Source organism: Opisthocomus hoazin, chromosome 10 (genome assembly GCF_030867145.1).
Source record: "Opisthocomus hoazin isolate bOpiHoa1 chromosome 10, bOpiHoa1.hap1, whole genome shotgun sequence".
NCBI classification, from domain to species: domain Eukaryota; kingdom Metazoa; phylum Chordata; class Aves; order Opisthocomiformes; family Opisthocomidae; genus Opisthocomus; species Opisthocomus hoazin.
Window position 1 is genome coordinate 13,885,496 of NC_134423.1, and position 15,180 is coordinate 13,900,675.

Sequence of the window (15,180 nt, forward strand, 5' to 3'; positions counted from 1 at the left end):
AGAAGATGAACAGTCATCTTTAAATGCTGAAATACTTATCAGGGAAAACTCTCCATTTATTTATTTTCCTTTATGACAGCTTCATACTTTCTGCATTCAACTTCTTTTGATACCTTCACCACTACATTGCTCAGTGTAGTTCTGCCCTCCGAACTTCAGATCAGGAACTCCCAGTCCAGGTCCCACACTGAGCAGATTGCTTTAACATCCGCCAGGAAGTCTAAACTTTTCTAGAAATCTTCAACCTGTTACAGTAACTAACCGGCAATGATGTTTAACACAGGGCAGGCATTTAAATGTGAGGTTAAATATTCTTAGAGGAAGTGTTTTATGTAAGCAGATGAGTAAGCTGAGCTCCACTGTTAACCCTTGCAACACAGGGTTCATCTGAATCTAATTCTTTAGATCTTTTAATAAAAGCTATTATCTCCAGGCTGGAAACGAGGGGTAGAAAGGAGGTTTTGCAGCTGCATCAGGAACACTCAGACATTGGAAAGTGGCTTCAAAGCACTGCAAGAGCTGAAAGGCCAAATCGGCGGAAAAGCAGGTGGCAGGATAAACTGCTTCACCCTTCTGAGACAGATAAGAGCTCCAGCCTGATGCCATCTGATGACTGGTGGGGGGAGAACACGCAAGGACATTAAGAGAAGGCAGCCTAAATACACTTAAATTATCTGCTCCGTATTAGCTACCAGCAAATGAGTCATATCAGCAGCTCCAGCTGTAGCTCACCCACTGACACTTCCTCCTCCCTCTCGATAGGGATCAAACTCCTATCAAGATGCTCAGTTTGAGGACACTGAGCTAAGGGAAGCTCCAGCCCAAATAAGTGAGAAAGTCAGATGCTTTAAACAGCAAAAAATCCCAAAGAGGAAGCCATGGGAACGCCATCCCCTACAGAACCCACGACCTCCATCACAATCCTGGAGATGCACCATTCCAAGGCAGTTTTGGCACTCGATGTGCAGGGGTGTAACTTCATCCAGGAAGCGATGACCCACAGATCTTCTGGCAACACTTCTGCTCTCCCACCGATGTAGGATAATGATACTGGGGAAACAGGGCTCTTCCAAGCTCATTTCAAGGCACAGAAGGACATTGCTAGCATCCTGCATGTTTGTGGGGCCATAATCCAGCCTACTATGGTCTGGTTCATAAGGCTGAGAACTAGATAGAGGACAGTTTTGGTAACGAAATTCCTCACATAAAAAGCTGGGGTTGGCAAAACACTAGTCTGAGATGTCAGGTCAGCAGCCAAAGGTAAATGCACCAATTCATTCCCCAGCTCACCCTCCTCAGCGCACACACTATGGGGAGACTTTGAACATAAGGAGGTGCAAACAGGTCCAGATTCTGAACTTTAAACCCTTCCCAAACACTGGTATTAAAATGGAAGAGTAAAGGCAGTACTGCTCACAAGAGTAAGTGAATTTGCACAGTAAAATAAGCCATGAATAGAAGCTGCATCTTATCTCAGTAAAACCAAAGATCTGCAATACAGCTGAGATGATATAACTGTGCTAACAAAAGTCCCTCCCAGTTCAGGCAAAGCTTTTGACGGGGCAGAGACTAAGTTCATGCCTCAGATTTGTGTAGTTCCACTGACAATTACGAACTACATATTCTAAATGAGAAGTGATGCATTAAGTCACCGGCATTCACGTGGGAAACCTAGCAGAGCGGATTTCTCAAGCCCTGGCTATAAGATGTGTCAAATACACGGACAGATCGCAGGTCGGGTGAAGAGTCCAAAGCGATCGATCTCTCACGTGCACCATTCCCACAGGTTAAGAGCCACAATTACATGAACAACACAAATAAAAAATGCTTTGACCATTCCTTCTAGCTCATTGCTATACGGACAATACATTCTGATAATACAACAGGGCTGGGTAATGAAGCAAACATCCAATCAGTCATCCCAAAGACCAAGCAGAGCTCACCCCAGACAGCACAGTATCTGCAGAGACCAGATCCCATGGGCACCCGAGACGTGAGTTCACATCGATTTTGTAGTGCCAGATTTGCTGTCCCTTCCACGAGCACGTGTCTCCAAATAACGGCTCCTAGTGTGGATCCCGCACAGGATCTGCTCTTACCCACGCCCTCCACACCTAGCATTACTCTAGTCCGACACTCACATGCTGATTTTGTTGTTTGGGAAGCAGAGACAAAATCTGCCCCAATATCAGACACTACTACCATCTTTATTTACTTTTTCATTTGTTTTAAAGCACAGCTCCTGGCTTTGAACTGCAGCCTGGCAGTCAGCTGGGTGGTTCTTGCTTTTGGGAGGCACCGTCCCAGATCTGATCGACCTGCTCTGACTCGGCAACATACAAATAAGCAGCCTTTCTTCTAGTTTGGGTCCTGCTGCTTGCTGCTGAGATGCCCTGATTCTTTGTGAGACCTGTGCGTCAATCATGCTGATGTTTGACTTCTGGACACTATGCAATTTCTCTGCACAGCACATGAAAACACAGACTCTTTTCAGTGGTGCCCAGTGACAGGACAAGGGGCAATGGGAACAAACTGAGGCACAGGAAGTTCTGTCTGAACATGAGGAAGAACTTCTTCCCTCTGAGGGTGACGGAGCACTGGAACAGGCTGCCCAGGGAGGTTGTGGAGTCTCCTTCTCTGGAGATATTAAAGACCCGCCTGGACAAGGTCCTTTGCAGCCTGCTGTAGGTGACCCTGCTTCGGCAGGAGGGTTGGACTAGATGACCCACAGAGGTCCCTTCCAACCCCTACCATTCTGTGATTCTGTGACTTCGCCAAAAATCCCTTTGGTGTAGCAGCCTACTAAGGGAGGAGGCAAGCAACAAACAGGATCTAGGTCTCTCGACTTTTTTTTTTTCTCCAAACAGGGAGAAAAGCCGAATTAAAAGCTGTAATTTTAAAATAATAATTGAATGCACTATTTTGAAAATGCACGATAAAGTTTGCACTAGAGCAAAAAGATTCAGGCTCCAGTCTACAGATCTGCATTAAAATAAGCCCCTGGTCCAGCCAGAACTTAATGTTTATTTTAGAAAACCCTCCAACCTAACGAAATTGGAATAATTTTACATTAGTACCCATTCAGAATCACAGAATGGTTCGGGTTGGAAGGGACCTTTAAAGGCCATCTAGTCCAACCCCCCTGCAATGCGCAGGGACATTTACCACTACACCAGGTTGCTCAGAGCCCTGTCCAACCTGGCGTTAAATGTTTCCAGGATTTAATGCTTTACTAAATAAGGGTGCCAAAAAAATGGAAAACTGAGACATTTCAAGAGGCTTATTTATCCCTGACTTGTCTCATGATTCAGGATTGCACGTAAATACAAGAAATATCCACTGGGTAAGTGCACAAGATGAGGCTGTTCGTAGGCTCAGCTGGTGATACCTTTCCTATGGTGAGGTTTACAGCCATAGCTTATCAAAGCGCTGGACTGAACGGGTTGAATCCCACTTTTCCTGAGCAGTGAGCACCTACTGACATCACACAATTTTACAGCCCGGCGAGCCCGTTCTCAGGCTGGTTTGCATAATGCTGGTTCTCGTATCAGCTTGGGGTGGACATGCAGGACCTTGTAAGGGCAGAAGTCACGCTGTAAGACTTCGGGTGTGCTCCAGCTCCCAAGCCAGCGTGAGAAGTAACTTGGCAGACAACTGGGAGCTACACGACAGGGCTTGGCGTTGCACAGAAGGCAATGAAACCCCATAAGCGCACAGAGTCCGGCCCAGGGATGGCAGGCAAGACCCCCCTGCTCTTTGCTGGCACCCTACCCCTGGTAGTAGGCTGAGCTGTTTTGGAAACCAAAGCTCTCACAGACCACCAGATCTACAGCCTGTCCAAGGAAAGAGCATCCCATCAATCCTGCTTCATCTTATTACTCTGGGCCAGATGCCGAGTTTTGTGTTCATCTTCCCGTTTCAGCTCATCTGCAGGCTGGACTCCAACTGTGCTGCTCCCATGTGCTTAAAAAAAATAATATTCCTGGGGCTATCTGTAGCAAGAAAGATCAACCCTAAGCAGCGAGCTTGATATTCAGAGAAAACAGCTTCTGTACGTACACGCCATCTCCTCCCCAAACAATCAGTCCTCTGTCTGGTGCTGGAGTGCAGTAGAAGAGCAGCTTAGAGTGACAACACAGCACCTGAACAAAGAAAAGTTCTTCGGGGAACTGGAAAAATGTATTTTCCCATTGGTTATCAGTGCGTGACTTTGCTCTTCCTGTGTTACTAAAAGCATTCATTGGTGCTTAGCTTCTCCAAAACCACATAATAAAAAGCCAAAAAGCAGAGAGCGTGCCACTCATCCTTGCAGGACAAAACTGTTATCAAAGACTTGTTTGCTTGTATTTCAGATGTGTTGCTTCTCCTTCCCCCCAGCGATAATTAGCATCACATCTGTGCAATAAAAATATCTGATATTTGAGCAAACAGGAGTTCTTAAAGCTACAGTGACTGACAAAACCCAAAAATAATACACCTGCTCTAAGGACCTTACACCTAACTGCTGTTATCAGTACTTACAGCCCGCTGCCCAAATACAGCGTGCTACTTAGTTAACCAATATTAGAAAAACATTTACCAGCGTACCAAACAAAAAACCCAGAGCCACTTAATTAACAGGTGATGCTTTTTCCATAGTTAAAACAAAATACCTCTGTCAACTGACTTTTTCAGAAGTGAAGTCTCTGCATAGCTATCTGTGCTTTGAAACAATAGTCAAAAAACCAATTCTGCTAAAATTTTGAGAAATGTGAAAAAACTGCCATGGAAACAGGATCTGCATTTGGGCACCAGCCAAATAAACACAAGAGCCATTTACCTGGAGGGATCTGCTGCAGCTGTTCCACCTCAAAAGCAGAGCTTGGATTACAAAGCAATTCAACATCTCCACTGGGATCCTGCTATCATGACGCTTGCTATTGGGGGGGGGAGGGGCCTTTGAAAAGGCAACGCAGCTACTCACGTTATGTTACTGTAAAGATACAAACCTAGCTTCTCATGTCCCCGTGTTCATCAAGGTGGGAGGTTTTTGTCCCTGCCCTTGGTTCCTCTCCACCTTTGGAGCATTATCTCTGCTCCTGCAAATCAATAAAACTCCTCTGATGTAACACTGAAACCAAAAAGACCCATTTACTGAGAGAGATCATAAGCTGGTTAATCTTCTCACTGTGGACATGTCAGATAGATGCAATAACCAAACCTTAGAATGAAAGATTCCACAAATCAATCTAAGATTACATAGATTCTGAGCAGGCACCTACACAGATACTATCAGTAGTTATGTCATAACCCTTTGGTTACCTGAAGAAATTTCCTGATCGAATTATTTATCCCTTGTGCCTGATGCACGGATGATTTTGATTTTAATTTCAACTCTAAACACATACCAAGTTTTGGGCAAATAATATTTATGTCAGCCAACCTGTCTTCAGCACTCTCAAGTTCACTACCACAGCAATCCAATCCATTGAACAGAAGAGGAGAAATACTGGGAGCTCAGGGAGATGTAGTTAAAAACACTGGCTGTTTCCCCCAGCTCATTTGAAAAACAACCCTTGTTTGTTTAGGATGACTTAAGAGCCCATTGGGTTCTTAAGTCGTCCTAAACAAACAATGCATTAGCATAGCCATCTGTTTGGGTGACCAGCTGCAAGACACATGGTTAGAAGACCAACAGACCACGAAAAATCACCGGCAGCTGGGCCGGTTCAACGACCAAGAGGCAGCAGCCAGATGGCCAGTCAGCACTCCCCGCTCTTCGTCAGCTAACGAGTCAAACTCAAAGGACAGATCAGGGAATGGGTGATGAGGCTGAAAGTAGGGCACCAAGGTTAGTGAGGGATGTGAAATAGAGAAGATGAGGCCAATTGCTGGGAAAGAGTCTCACTCATTACTTTTATAGGGAGCCCTAGCTTATGAACAAGAAATTGAGAGCACGATTTAGCAATCCAGGCAGTTAAGAAGACTTAATTCACCTTAGGCAAGACATTCGGTACTGAGAACATTCTTCATTTTTGGGACTGTTCAAAATTTGCATCTTTGGCTTCTCCAGTGTATTCACTTTGGCTCTATACAAATAAAAATAATGCTAACAGTTACGTCTTCTGAGTCAGAAGCTTCGGTAAGACAGCTCAACACTTGGGAAACAAGATAAGCACATGCATTTCTCCAGCCAGGGTAAGTTTTTATGTATTTATATTCCAGTGGTGAAAGGCTAATCTGGATAACGCAGGCCACTAAAATGGTTACTTCTTACCTAGTCTGAGTTCTCCAAAGTTCCCACACCCAATCTTCTTGCCCACTCTGAAGTTGGGTCCCACCATAAGAACGCCAGAAGAGGTCGATGAGCTTGGTCGAGAACCATGCCCGCTCCTTCCCGGCATCCCTTTCGTTGTCCGCTGCCTTTCATCCTTTTCCCTATTAGGATGGTCCATGATCTTAGTGAGATATCTCTGCCAGCAAGCTGGCAGACAGGAATTGGCGTACGCACTCTTCTCCTTAGAACAGAAATATATATCCAAAAGTATCTGAGTCAGGGTCAAAGAGAGTCATGGAAACACATGGAGTTCTTTTGGCACTGTATCCATTTTCCTAATGCATCTTGATAATGTACCAAGCGGTCGTTTATGTTCTTGACAACTCGGTGATGGCAGGTTGCTTTTGGTTTCTTACCTGGGGAAAAGAAAAAGGATATATGGAATCAAAATCATTACTTTAAAATAACCAAGCAAGAATGTACAACAGGACCAACGTAAAGAACTTTCCCGGTCTTGAGGAAATTAACAGCTATACGGAAACTTTACCATTTTCTCAACAATTTTGTGATAAAAAGCCCCGTCATCAAAGAGATACTAGTGCTGCCCATCCACTGCTTGCTACTGGAGTTATCAGGACTCACACCGCACACACTAACAAAAGCATTTTCAATTACACCAGCACGTCAGGTGGAAACTGCAAGTAGATCATGTCCCATCTCTACAGCAGCTGTGAAGTGTGACTTTGTTTTCTTTTCACTTCATACATTTATACAGCATTACACAAAAGCCAGACAAAAAATAAAGAGTGGCAAATGAAAGGTGTCAATAGAAGAAAATATCGAAGCACTTAGGAAGTAAAATTCTCCTTCATTTTACATCTTTTAAAGTTGACCTCAGATATTTTCACTAATTAAAATAAAACACAAGAATTATTACCCATCCACAAACCAGTCGCACAGAAGAAAAGCATCAGCCTTTTTGAAATATGAGTATATTTTCCCTAGCCTTCAACTGTGGTATACTTCTATTTCTGGAAACTTTGGTTTTGATCCAAGGCAGCTGTATACAAGGCAGAAGTCATTCACACTAGACCCAGAAAATGCAGGTAGCTACAGTTGGAAATCCCAGTTTCTGAATACTGAACTAGCCTTTCGCGCAACTCTGACCTTTTGTGTCCATTTCCATTTGCAGTTCTGTGTGTTTGCACAAAAGAGGGCACAGTTCTCCCCAGACTGAGCTTCCTCCCTAGATTTTTTTTTTGTTAAATACTTCTGCAAAAAAAGCAAAGACTAAATACAGAGAATGCACAACTTTAACATCACTTTGCAATTACTTTCCACTGCTTTTGTTCATGTATTATCGCAGGCTTCTATATCAGACAGGGAGCTTGCAGAACTCTAAACAGACTCCATCTTCATAGGAAGGATCCTGGGACCCTCCACTGGGTATTAGGAAGACCTTGAGGAACTAATAACTGTGTAAAGAAACATCCACACATGTGGATGGATGTTTTCATGCAACATAACAACCCCACAAAACCACCCATCTTTAACAGTTTATACTAATGCTGAGAACGTAGCTCAGGTTGCACAGGTTACAACTCACAGGACATTTCACCTAGCCCGTGACTCAGCAGCCCTCTTTTCCAGCGTGAAAAGCAGATGAATTCTTGTAATCGCCCTGCACAAAGGTGGATCTCTGCAGAAAACGTTATACAGCGCGTTTGCAGCAAACCCAGGTGGTCTGAAAATCATCAGATCACTGGAGAACCACTGTATCTCATCCTTACTAATGATTTGGCCGCACCGACCCAGAAGCTGCAGTGGCAAGCTCCCAGGGTGGTACTGCGTAATATGGGAAATGCCATTCGTGATTAAGCAGCACCGGCCTAGCTAGAGACAAGAGTTGGAGATGCTCACATAGAAGAAACACCGTATTTTATATTACCAAGCTTTACTTGTACATCAAATTAATTCAAGATTTAATACTTAAAACTGAGTATGGATTAGCAGGAAGCATCCGTTACAGGCAAACAGGATGAACTGGTTTTTCATCACAGACATCCCCAACATACCTTCAGTGGTGGTTTCTCAAAGCTGTTTGCATAGATGAAAGTACAGTTGTATTTGCTTTGTGAAACCAGCTTGCAGCAGCAATGACGAAGTTCTATCAGATATCAGAAAAGCACTTTGATTGGACCCCACCCCAACCCGTCCTGGGAGAAGAGACTTTCTTCAAAACAAGCAACAGAAAAAAAGGACGGTCACTGAAACTATGGAAGTTCATTGCTGAACAGAAATCAAATGTGAGGATGATGATGGAGTGCTTCTATGGCTGGATCACTAAGAAAGATGAGCACAACAGATGAATTCTGTGAATTTAAAAAGCAGCACTTTGAAAAACACACTTCTTCCCACCAAAGCCAGAGAGGAGGACGTATTTCCCCCTGGAGACCAAAGCCATTATTTTAATCAAGGCTGGATAATCCATGGGCAACAACTACAAACCTCACAAAAGGGTAACAGAAAGAAGTCTCTAGCAAGGGCACAAACCCTGCCCAGTTTACACTTGGAAAAACCAATGTACAGCATTGTGCGAGACATGAAGGGTGGCACAGCTCTGTAGACTGAGGAGATACTACTACGAAGGACTATGCAGAAGAGGGGCTAAAACCCTGAGAGAAAGGGACAAAATCTGCACGATGGGGACTGATTACAGCACAGGAAGGAGGAATGATACAACTTTTCTGAAGCTGCAAACGGATTTTTTTTTCTTGCTCATTCAGCTAACAGTCACATGTCCAGCAGAGCGCATACGAAAAGTCAATATAAGCTAAAACCCCTGAAAGGGTTTCTAAACAACCCTGATGAGCACAAGGTGGACTGGGAAGAGACAGGCTGTTTAAGAGCACGCTACAATGGTTTCCTGCACGATGCCAGGAGCCGTTTAACCTTCCTTCTGCCATGAACTACTACCAGCTTCCAACTTGCAGAGTAGAGGGATCCAGATACTGAGGTTGTTTTGCAGCAGAACCTGATGCCTAGGTGCAGATCGTTTCAAAATTGTTTGGCTACCTGCTGGCACAAGACAGAATCCTTATAGAAAAGCATGATAAATGGAGTTGAAAGCCACCAAAAGATAAAGGCACACAATTTGACGTGTTTCAAATGATTGATATGAGTTGGCCTTGATCTTGTCTTCTTCCTACCGAGAGCAGCCCTGAGGAGGATGACTTGGGGGTGCTGGTTGATGAGAAACTTGACACGACCCCGCAGTGTGTGCTTGCAGCCCAGAAGGCCAACCACATCCTGGGCTGCCTCCCCAGCAGCATGGCCAGCAGGTCGAGGGAGGGGATTCTGCCCCCCTGCTCCACACTGCTGAGACCCCACCTGGAGTCCCGCATCCAGCTCTGGAGCCCCCAGCACAAACAGGACATGGAGCTGTTGGAGCAGGGCCAGAGGAGGCCACAAAAATGATCCGAGGGCTGGAACCCGTCTGCTGTAAGGAAAGGCTGGGAGAGCTGGGGCTGTTCAGCCTGGAGAAGAGAAGGCTGCGGGGAGACCTTATAGCAGCCTGCCAGTACGTGAAGGGGCCCGCAAGAGAGCTGGAGAGGGGCTTTTTACAAGGGTGTGACGTGACAGGACAGGGGTAATGGCTTTAAACTGGAAGAGGATAGATTTAGATTACGTATAAGGAAGAAATTCTTTCCTGTGAGCGTGGTGAGGCCCTGGCCCAGGCTGCCCAGAGAAGCTGCGGCTGCCCCTCCCTGGCAATGCTCAAGGCCAGGCTGGACAGGGCTTTCAGCACCCTGGTCTAATGGAAGGTGTCTCTGCCCATGGCAGGGGGGGTTGGAACCAGATGATCTAGAAGGTCCCTTCCAACCCAACCGATTCTATGATTCAGTCACCGCAGGGCAGGCAGTGCTCCATCAGTGCTCGATGACACAAGCACATCATTCCACTAAGGGCTGCTCATGCCTCTCGCGAGCACAACCCCTCCCGAGCCTCGATACAGCTCCCCCTCCTACAGACTAAAGTCTGAACTCGGCTCGAGCCCCACGCGCCAAGCTTCAGATCTGACATCAGAAATACACTGCTTGGTTTGACGCTTACACCATCTTGCTCAGTGCATCTCAGATGGGACAAGCAACTCCGTTCTCCTCTCCTCAGGCAGATTAAGTACAGAGATCCACCACGCATTTTCTGGCTAGTGAAATAAGATGTTAACAGTTATAAGCTACTACGCCTCCATCCTTCCTCCGTTCCCCATCTGTACAAAGTCTCCCCAGGGAGAAGGATGGAAAGGTCATGCCTGACAGCCTGCAAACACTAAACATCCTCTCTCTCAGCTGAAAGCCTCCTGCAAACAGGAATTCAGATCAGCAGTGAATGAGTGAACCAAGCGTGTGATCAACTCTTTATTACGGCCAATGCTACAAGCAGATCCCAGCTGTCAGCACACCAAACTGCACAAAGATCTTTCACTGTTGTTATGACGTACTAAAAATGTAGTAAATATGGCATCAAATATGGCTTTTGAGGACTAACAAAGCGCTTGGCTTTGGAAGAGGAGTGGCAGAAGAACGACCACTAGCTTGCAATTTGAAGTCAGTCACATTAAAGACTAGTCAGAACGCCAGGACTATTTCCCGCCACGATCCCAACTTTTTCATAACGATTTTCCTTCCTACCTTTCCACCCACTCAGCAAGATTGCTCCTGAAAGTCACTTGCATTTAAACAAAGCTGCATGAAGATATTTCCCTAATGGTGACTCAGTCCAATTCCAGTATTCGTTTCACTACAGTGCAGTTGGAGACGTGGGAACAGTGATTTAATGAAAGATGCAGGCTTGAAAGGAAATTACTTAAAGCACAGTTAGCTATGTACAAAACCCCAGCTTTGTATCCTGCACACTTCATAACACTTAGGACCCAAAACCTAAATCCTGACCTCACCTCCGTCAATAAAACCGCAGCACTAGAGCTACAAACCAGCTTCTAAGAGGTGTTGAATACAGCTGCCTTTCCTGTTGTCATCAGCGGCACAGTCTGCTGTGAAGGAAGGTTTGTCGCTTACCAAGTGCTCGTTACGACACAGAGACCTTGCTCACAGCCATCCAGCTTTCTCAGTGAAAGCCCTAAGTTTGAAAGCAGCAGTAGTAAAAGACAATGCAAACAAGAGACTGGTGTGAAGAAGCCAAAGCAATCTTTATTCCTTCCCTTCAAAGGAAAATCTTACTTCCCCTGCACTGCAAATTTTTCTGACCTACTTAAGATACTCTGGAGACCCTTCCAAGATAAGAACAAGAGCTTTCAAAGTCTTGGTTTGTGGCACAATTTCAGAAAATCTGCCCAAACTAAAATTGCAAATGAGTCACCTTTTCTTCACATCAAACCAAGCAGACCCGATCCAGGTCTGTGTGTGGTTTTGATCCATGAAAGAGTCAAAACACGCTAGAAATCAAACTGCAAATGCTTGGTGCATGGATAGCCAGCCTAACCTGCCGAAGGTATTCAGCCCTGCAGTTCCTTTTCCTTCTTTAAAGCAGAGACCTTCAAGAAAGCCCCATTTTCTTTTGGGATGGGTGATGTAATCCCACTCTCTACAGAAACAGGAACTCAATTTCTCAAAGCAACTGCAAGACCATTGCTTTAGGGCAAGGCACATGCCCCCTCAGTGAATTTTCCAATGTCTACCACGTAATGCCCATGTGATACTTTTGGTAAGATTCTTGATCTGGAGAGTGCTTTCCAGACAAGATCTGCTACTTCCCACATGATTTCACAGACTGTAAAATCCTCCAGAGCTCTCAATGTAGATGTTATAAACACACGGATATGAGATCACCAGTTTCCACGCTCGTTCTGTGTCAGAAGTAGAGCCTTCAGCAGCAGAAAACTTTGCTCGCTTTGCCACAGATTGGGACAAATGGTTCACCCTCTGGAAAAGGTATAGCAGCCGGGATGCCGGCAATGACGAATGTTTTGAAACCAGGACATTCACGATGTATTCGCTCACGTTCTCAGCATGTGCCAACTCATTTTATTAGCTTACACCCTTAAGTTTAGAGGAACAAGCTGGCTTTGTGTCCTCTGCTCCACTGCACACATTAACAGCTTCCTAGGTGTCAATGCTCTTCCTACACTAAAACACAATTAGTAAACCTTTCACTTACAGCTTTGCTCTCTTCTACGTGGACACACATCTCCATCGGCTTCAGGTCCGTTTATGCCTTCTCATCCCACCGCTTCATCTCTTCCGTTCCACGACATTACACTTCTTGTCCTGCTTCTGCCCAGTGTTACCTTCCAACTGGTCCCAAAGAAAAATTTCTTTTTCCAAAGCAATCCCATTACTTACTTCTGGCAAAGACACTGTTCTACTAACAAGAAAATAAAAGAGTTATGAGATCTGCCCTGTTTCTAAGGGGGGTGGGGGGGGTAAAGATCAACAGATCACCAAATATCCGGTCTTGGTCTGACCTGGAAGAGGATCCTGCTCTGGTGCTTGGCTATCTACACAAGCTAGTAGGAGGGGAGGACAGAGGCTGAAAGCTTTCTCCACTCAGCCATGAGAAATACACTCCACCCCCTCCCCCCTTTCCCACTGGAGAGCTTTCTGGTTACCTAGAGGGTCTTCTACCAGGAGATACTCCACCGATAAACTTCGTATTATGGGAGCGTATTTCAGCTACCTGTTGGTATCCCAGTAGTACCTCCACACAGAGGAGACCAGCATTTATCTGTGCCTTCCCAAACATCACTAGACTGACGTGGTTTCAGTGTCCTCAATGTTGTGCAAAACAATAGAAAAGCTGAAAAGTAGGTCAAAATTCTCTGTTGCAGTTGAAAGCTGGTAACAGCATTGACAAAGCTGGCTGCAGACTATGGCATGCAGGTGCACGTCACGTCAGATGTCCCACACTTGGGAGGTTCTTTCCAACCTTGAAAGCTACAGATGCCTTTTCAACATTATGAGTTGCTTCTGTTGAGTCATTTGACCCAACAATTTAATTTTCAGCTTGTGCAGTTAGTTTTGTTCAGCGCTTCACAAGCGGAAAAAATGCCTTACAAGATGAAGCATACAAACAGTATTTAAGTCTAAATTGCTGGGAAGGGAGAAGGATGGACAACTGCGGATCACTACACTCATTCATTACTCTTGAATACCCAGGACTGTCAAGCTGACATCCTACAATTACCGTTTTTACAGAAAAGGATGAACCCAAACGAACTCATACCATTTTCCATCCTCGGGAAGTGAACTTCCATGAAGTCTTTTCCTCGAAGACTTTGTGAACGTGCTAAAACACATTAATTGTATAATTCTCAACTAAATGCATTGGCAAGTTACTTTTTCCAAATGAGTCTCGGTTGATCATTTCACTAAGAGTGATCCAAGCACCCTTCTCTAAGTTCATTCCTGAACTTTGTTCTCAATACCCTCTACACAAGCTCAGCATGAAAGCCAAGAATGCTAGGGAGGGAAAAAGTAATTTAGTTCATCCACAAGAAGAGAGTCAAAACAAAGCACAGACTGTTTTTCAGGGAAGTGATGCAAGCTAGATTCATTGACTTCTCTTCCCCACTGGAGCTCCAGCCACTTGCCAGCAGACATGTATGCTTATTCCTACACACGTCACAAAGCACTACAGACCATAACCTGTCAGAAAAAGAGGGTTAGTGCTCTTTATGAAGAGTTGGGTTATGCTGGAACAGCTAAATGAACAGTTGAACACCCAAATAAAATGAAGAAGTCCCCTAACGAAACCTGAGCTCTACATATTTTAGGGGCTTTTTTAGGCTGAGAAGAATAAAGACTGAAGAGTAAAGAAGCAAAGATCTTCTGAGGATTGCTGCAGAAGTCAGACAGACATCCCTCTGCACAAAAGCCCGACAGCGTGCCAAGCCCCCATCTGCAGGCAGCAAGCACCCCCAGACAGTGCAGGTGCTCAGTCCGCCCGCAGCCGCCCCAGGCGTCCCCCAGCTGCCCCAGGCTTCCCCCAGCCCCTGGCACGGAACTGCCACATCCACAACATTCTTGAGATTTAACCCCAATATTACAGTAATCGACTCCAGCTTCAAAACGCAGTGTTTGGAAGGCTTCTCAAAGGCTGGCAAAAGGCATGACATCTAGGATACCACTGCTGCAAAATGGGCTGTGTAAGGCCGTGTAAGATACGGTTCCAGCAGAAATAGATATTTATGAGGATGCTACAGAGGAAATGAGAAGAAAACTGGTAGTTGCAACGGGTCTGCACCTGACCCAAGGCAGGATGAGAACCCTGCAGATGATCTCTTCTCCGATATCCAGGCATCACACACACCCGTATTTTTTTCATCTTAAAATACCAGGTTGCTTAACAGCAAAAAGGGAGCCTCAGAGATACCTACACCACCCCCTTCCTTTCAGCCTATGCATCCGAGGGGCAAAACCTACCACAGGAGAGATGACTTCTGGACAGCCATGCATATTTTCAAGGAATAACCCACATCAGGTTCATATGCCGATGGCTGGTAGTGTGCAGCTGCTGGTACTGATGATGAACAAAGTCCTTGACAAGACCACCACCGCGTCTCGGGCTCTGGAGCAGGCTTGGATCACCGGCAGCAACATCACTTGTGCAGATTTATAGCATAATTTAACACAGATGCACCTCAGTAGTCTAGGACTGTTTTATCTGCGCACCACCTGGCAAGGAAAAAAAGCCTGGAGGATGAATTACAGGCAGGCTCAGAGAGCTTGAAAAGACTGGTATATTTGGCAGTTAAACACAAAAAAAGCCCCTTTGCACTATCCAAACCATGAAGTGCTTTTTTCTGCTTTCAGAAAGGAATGCAAGTATCAAGATCAGAGCCAACACAACTTTCACTGGGTGTGCATGCGGGGCGAGGGAAAAGCCTTACTAGAAGACAAGTCCTC

At 45.3% G+C, this 15,180-nt stretch overlaps 1 protein-coding gene across 3 annotated transcripts in view; it reads right to left on the reverse strand.

The window, feature by feature from the left end:
• CSNK1G1 (casein kinase 1 gamma 1) overlaps positions 1-15,180 on the reverse strand; it is a 111,560-nt gene that overhangs the window by 60,857 nt on the left and 35,523 nt on the right. For all 3 annotated transcript variants that reach the window (XM_075431530.1, XM_075431528.1, XM_075431529.1), the window contains one exon: positions 6,257-6,672. In XM_075431530.1, coding sequence (XP_075287645.1) covers positions 6,257-6,434 — 178 coding nt within the window. In that variant the 5' untranslated portion in view covers positions 6,435-6,672. The remainder of the gene's footprint in view (positions 1-6,256; positions 6,673-15,180) is intronic.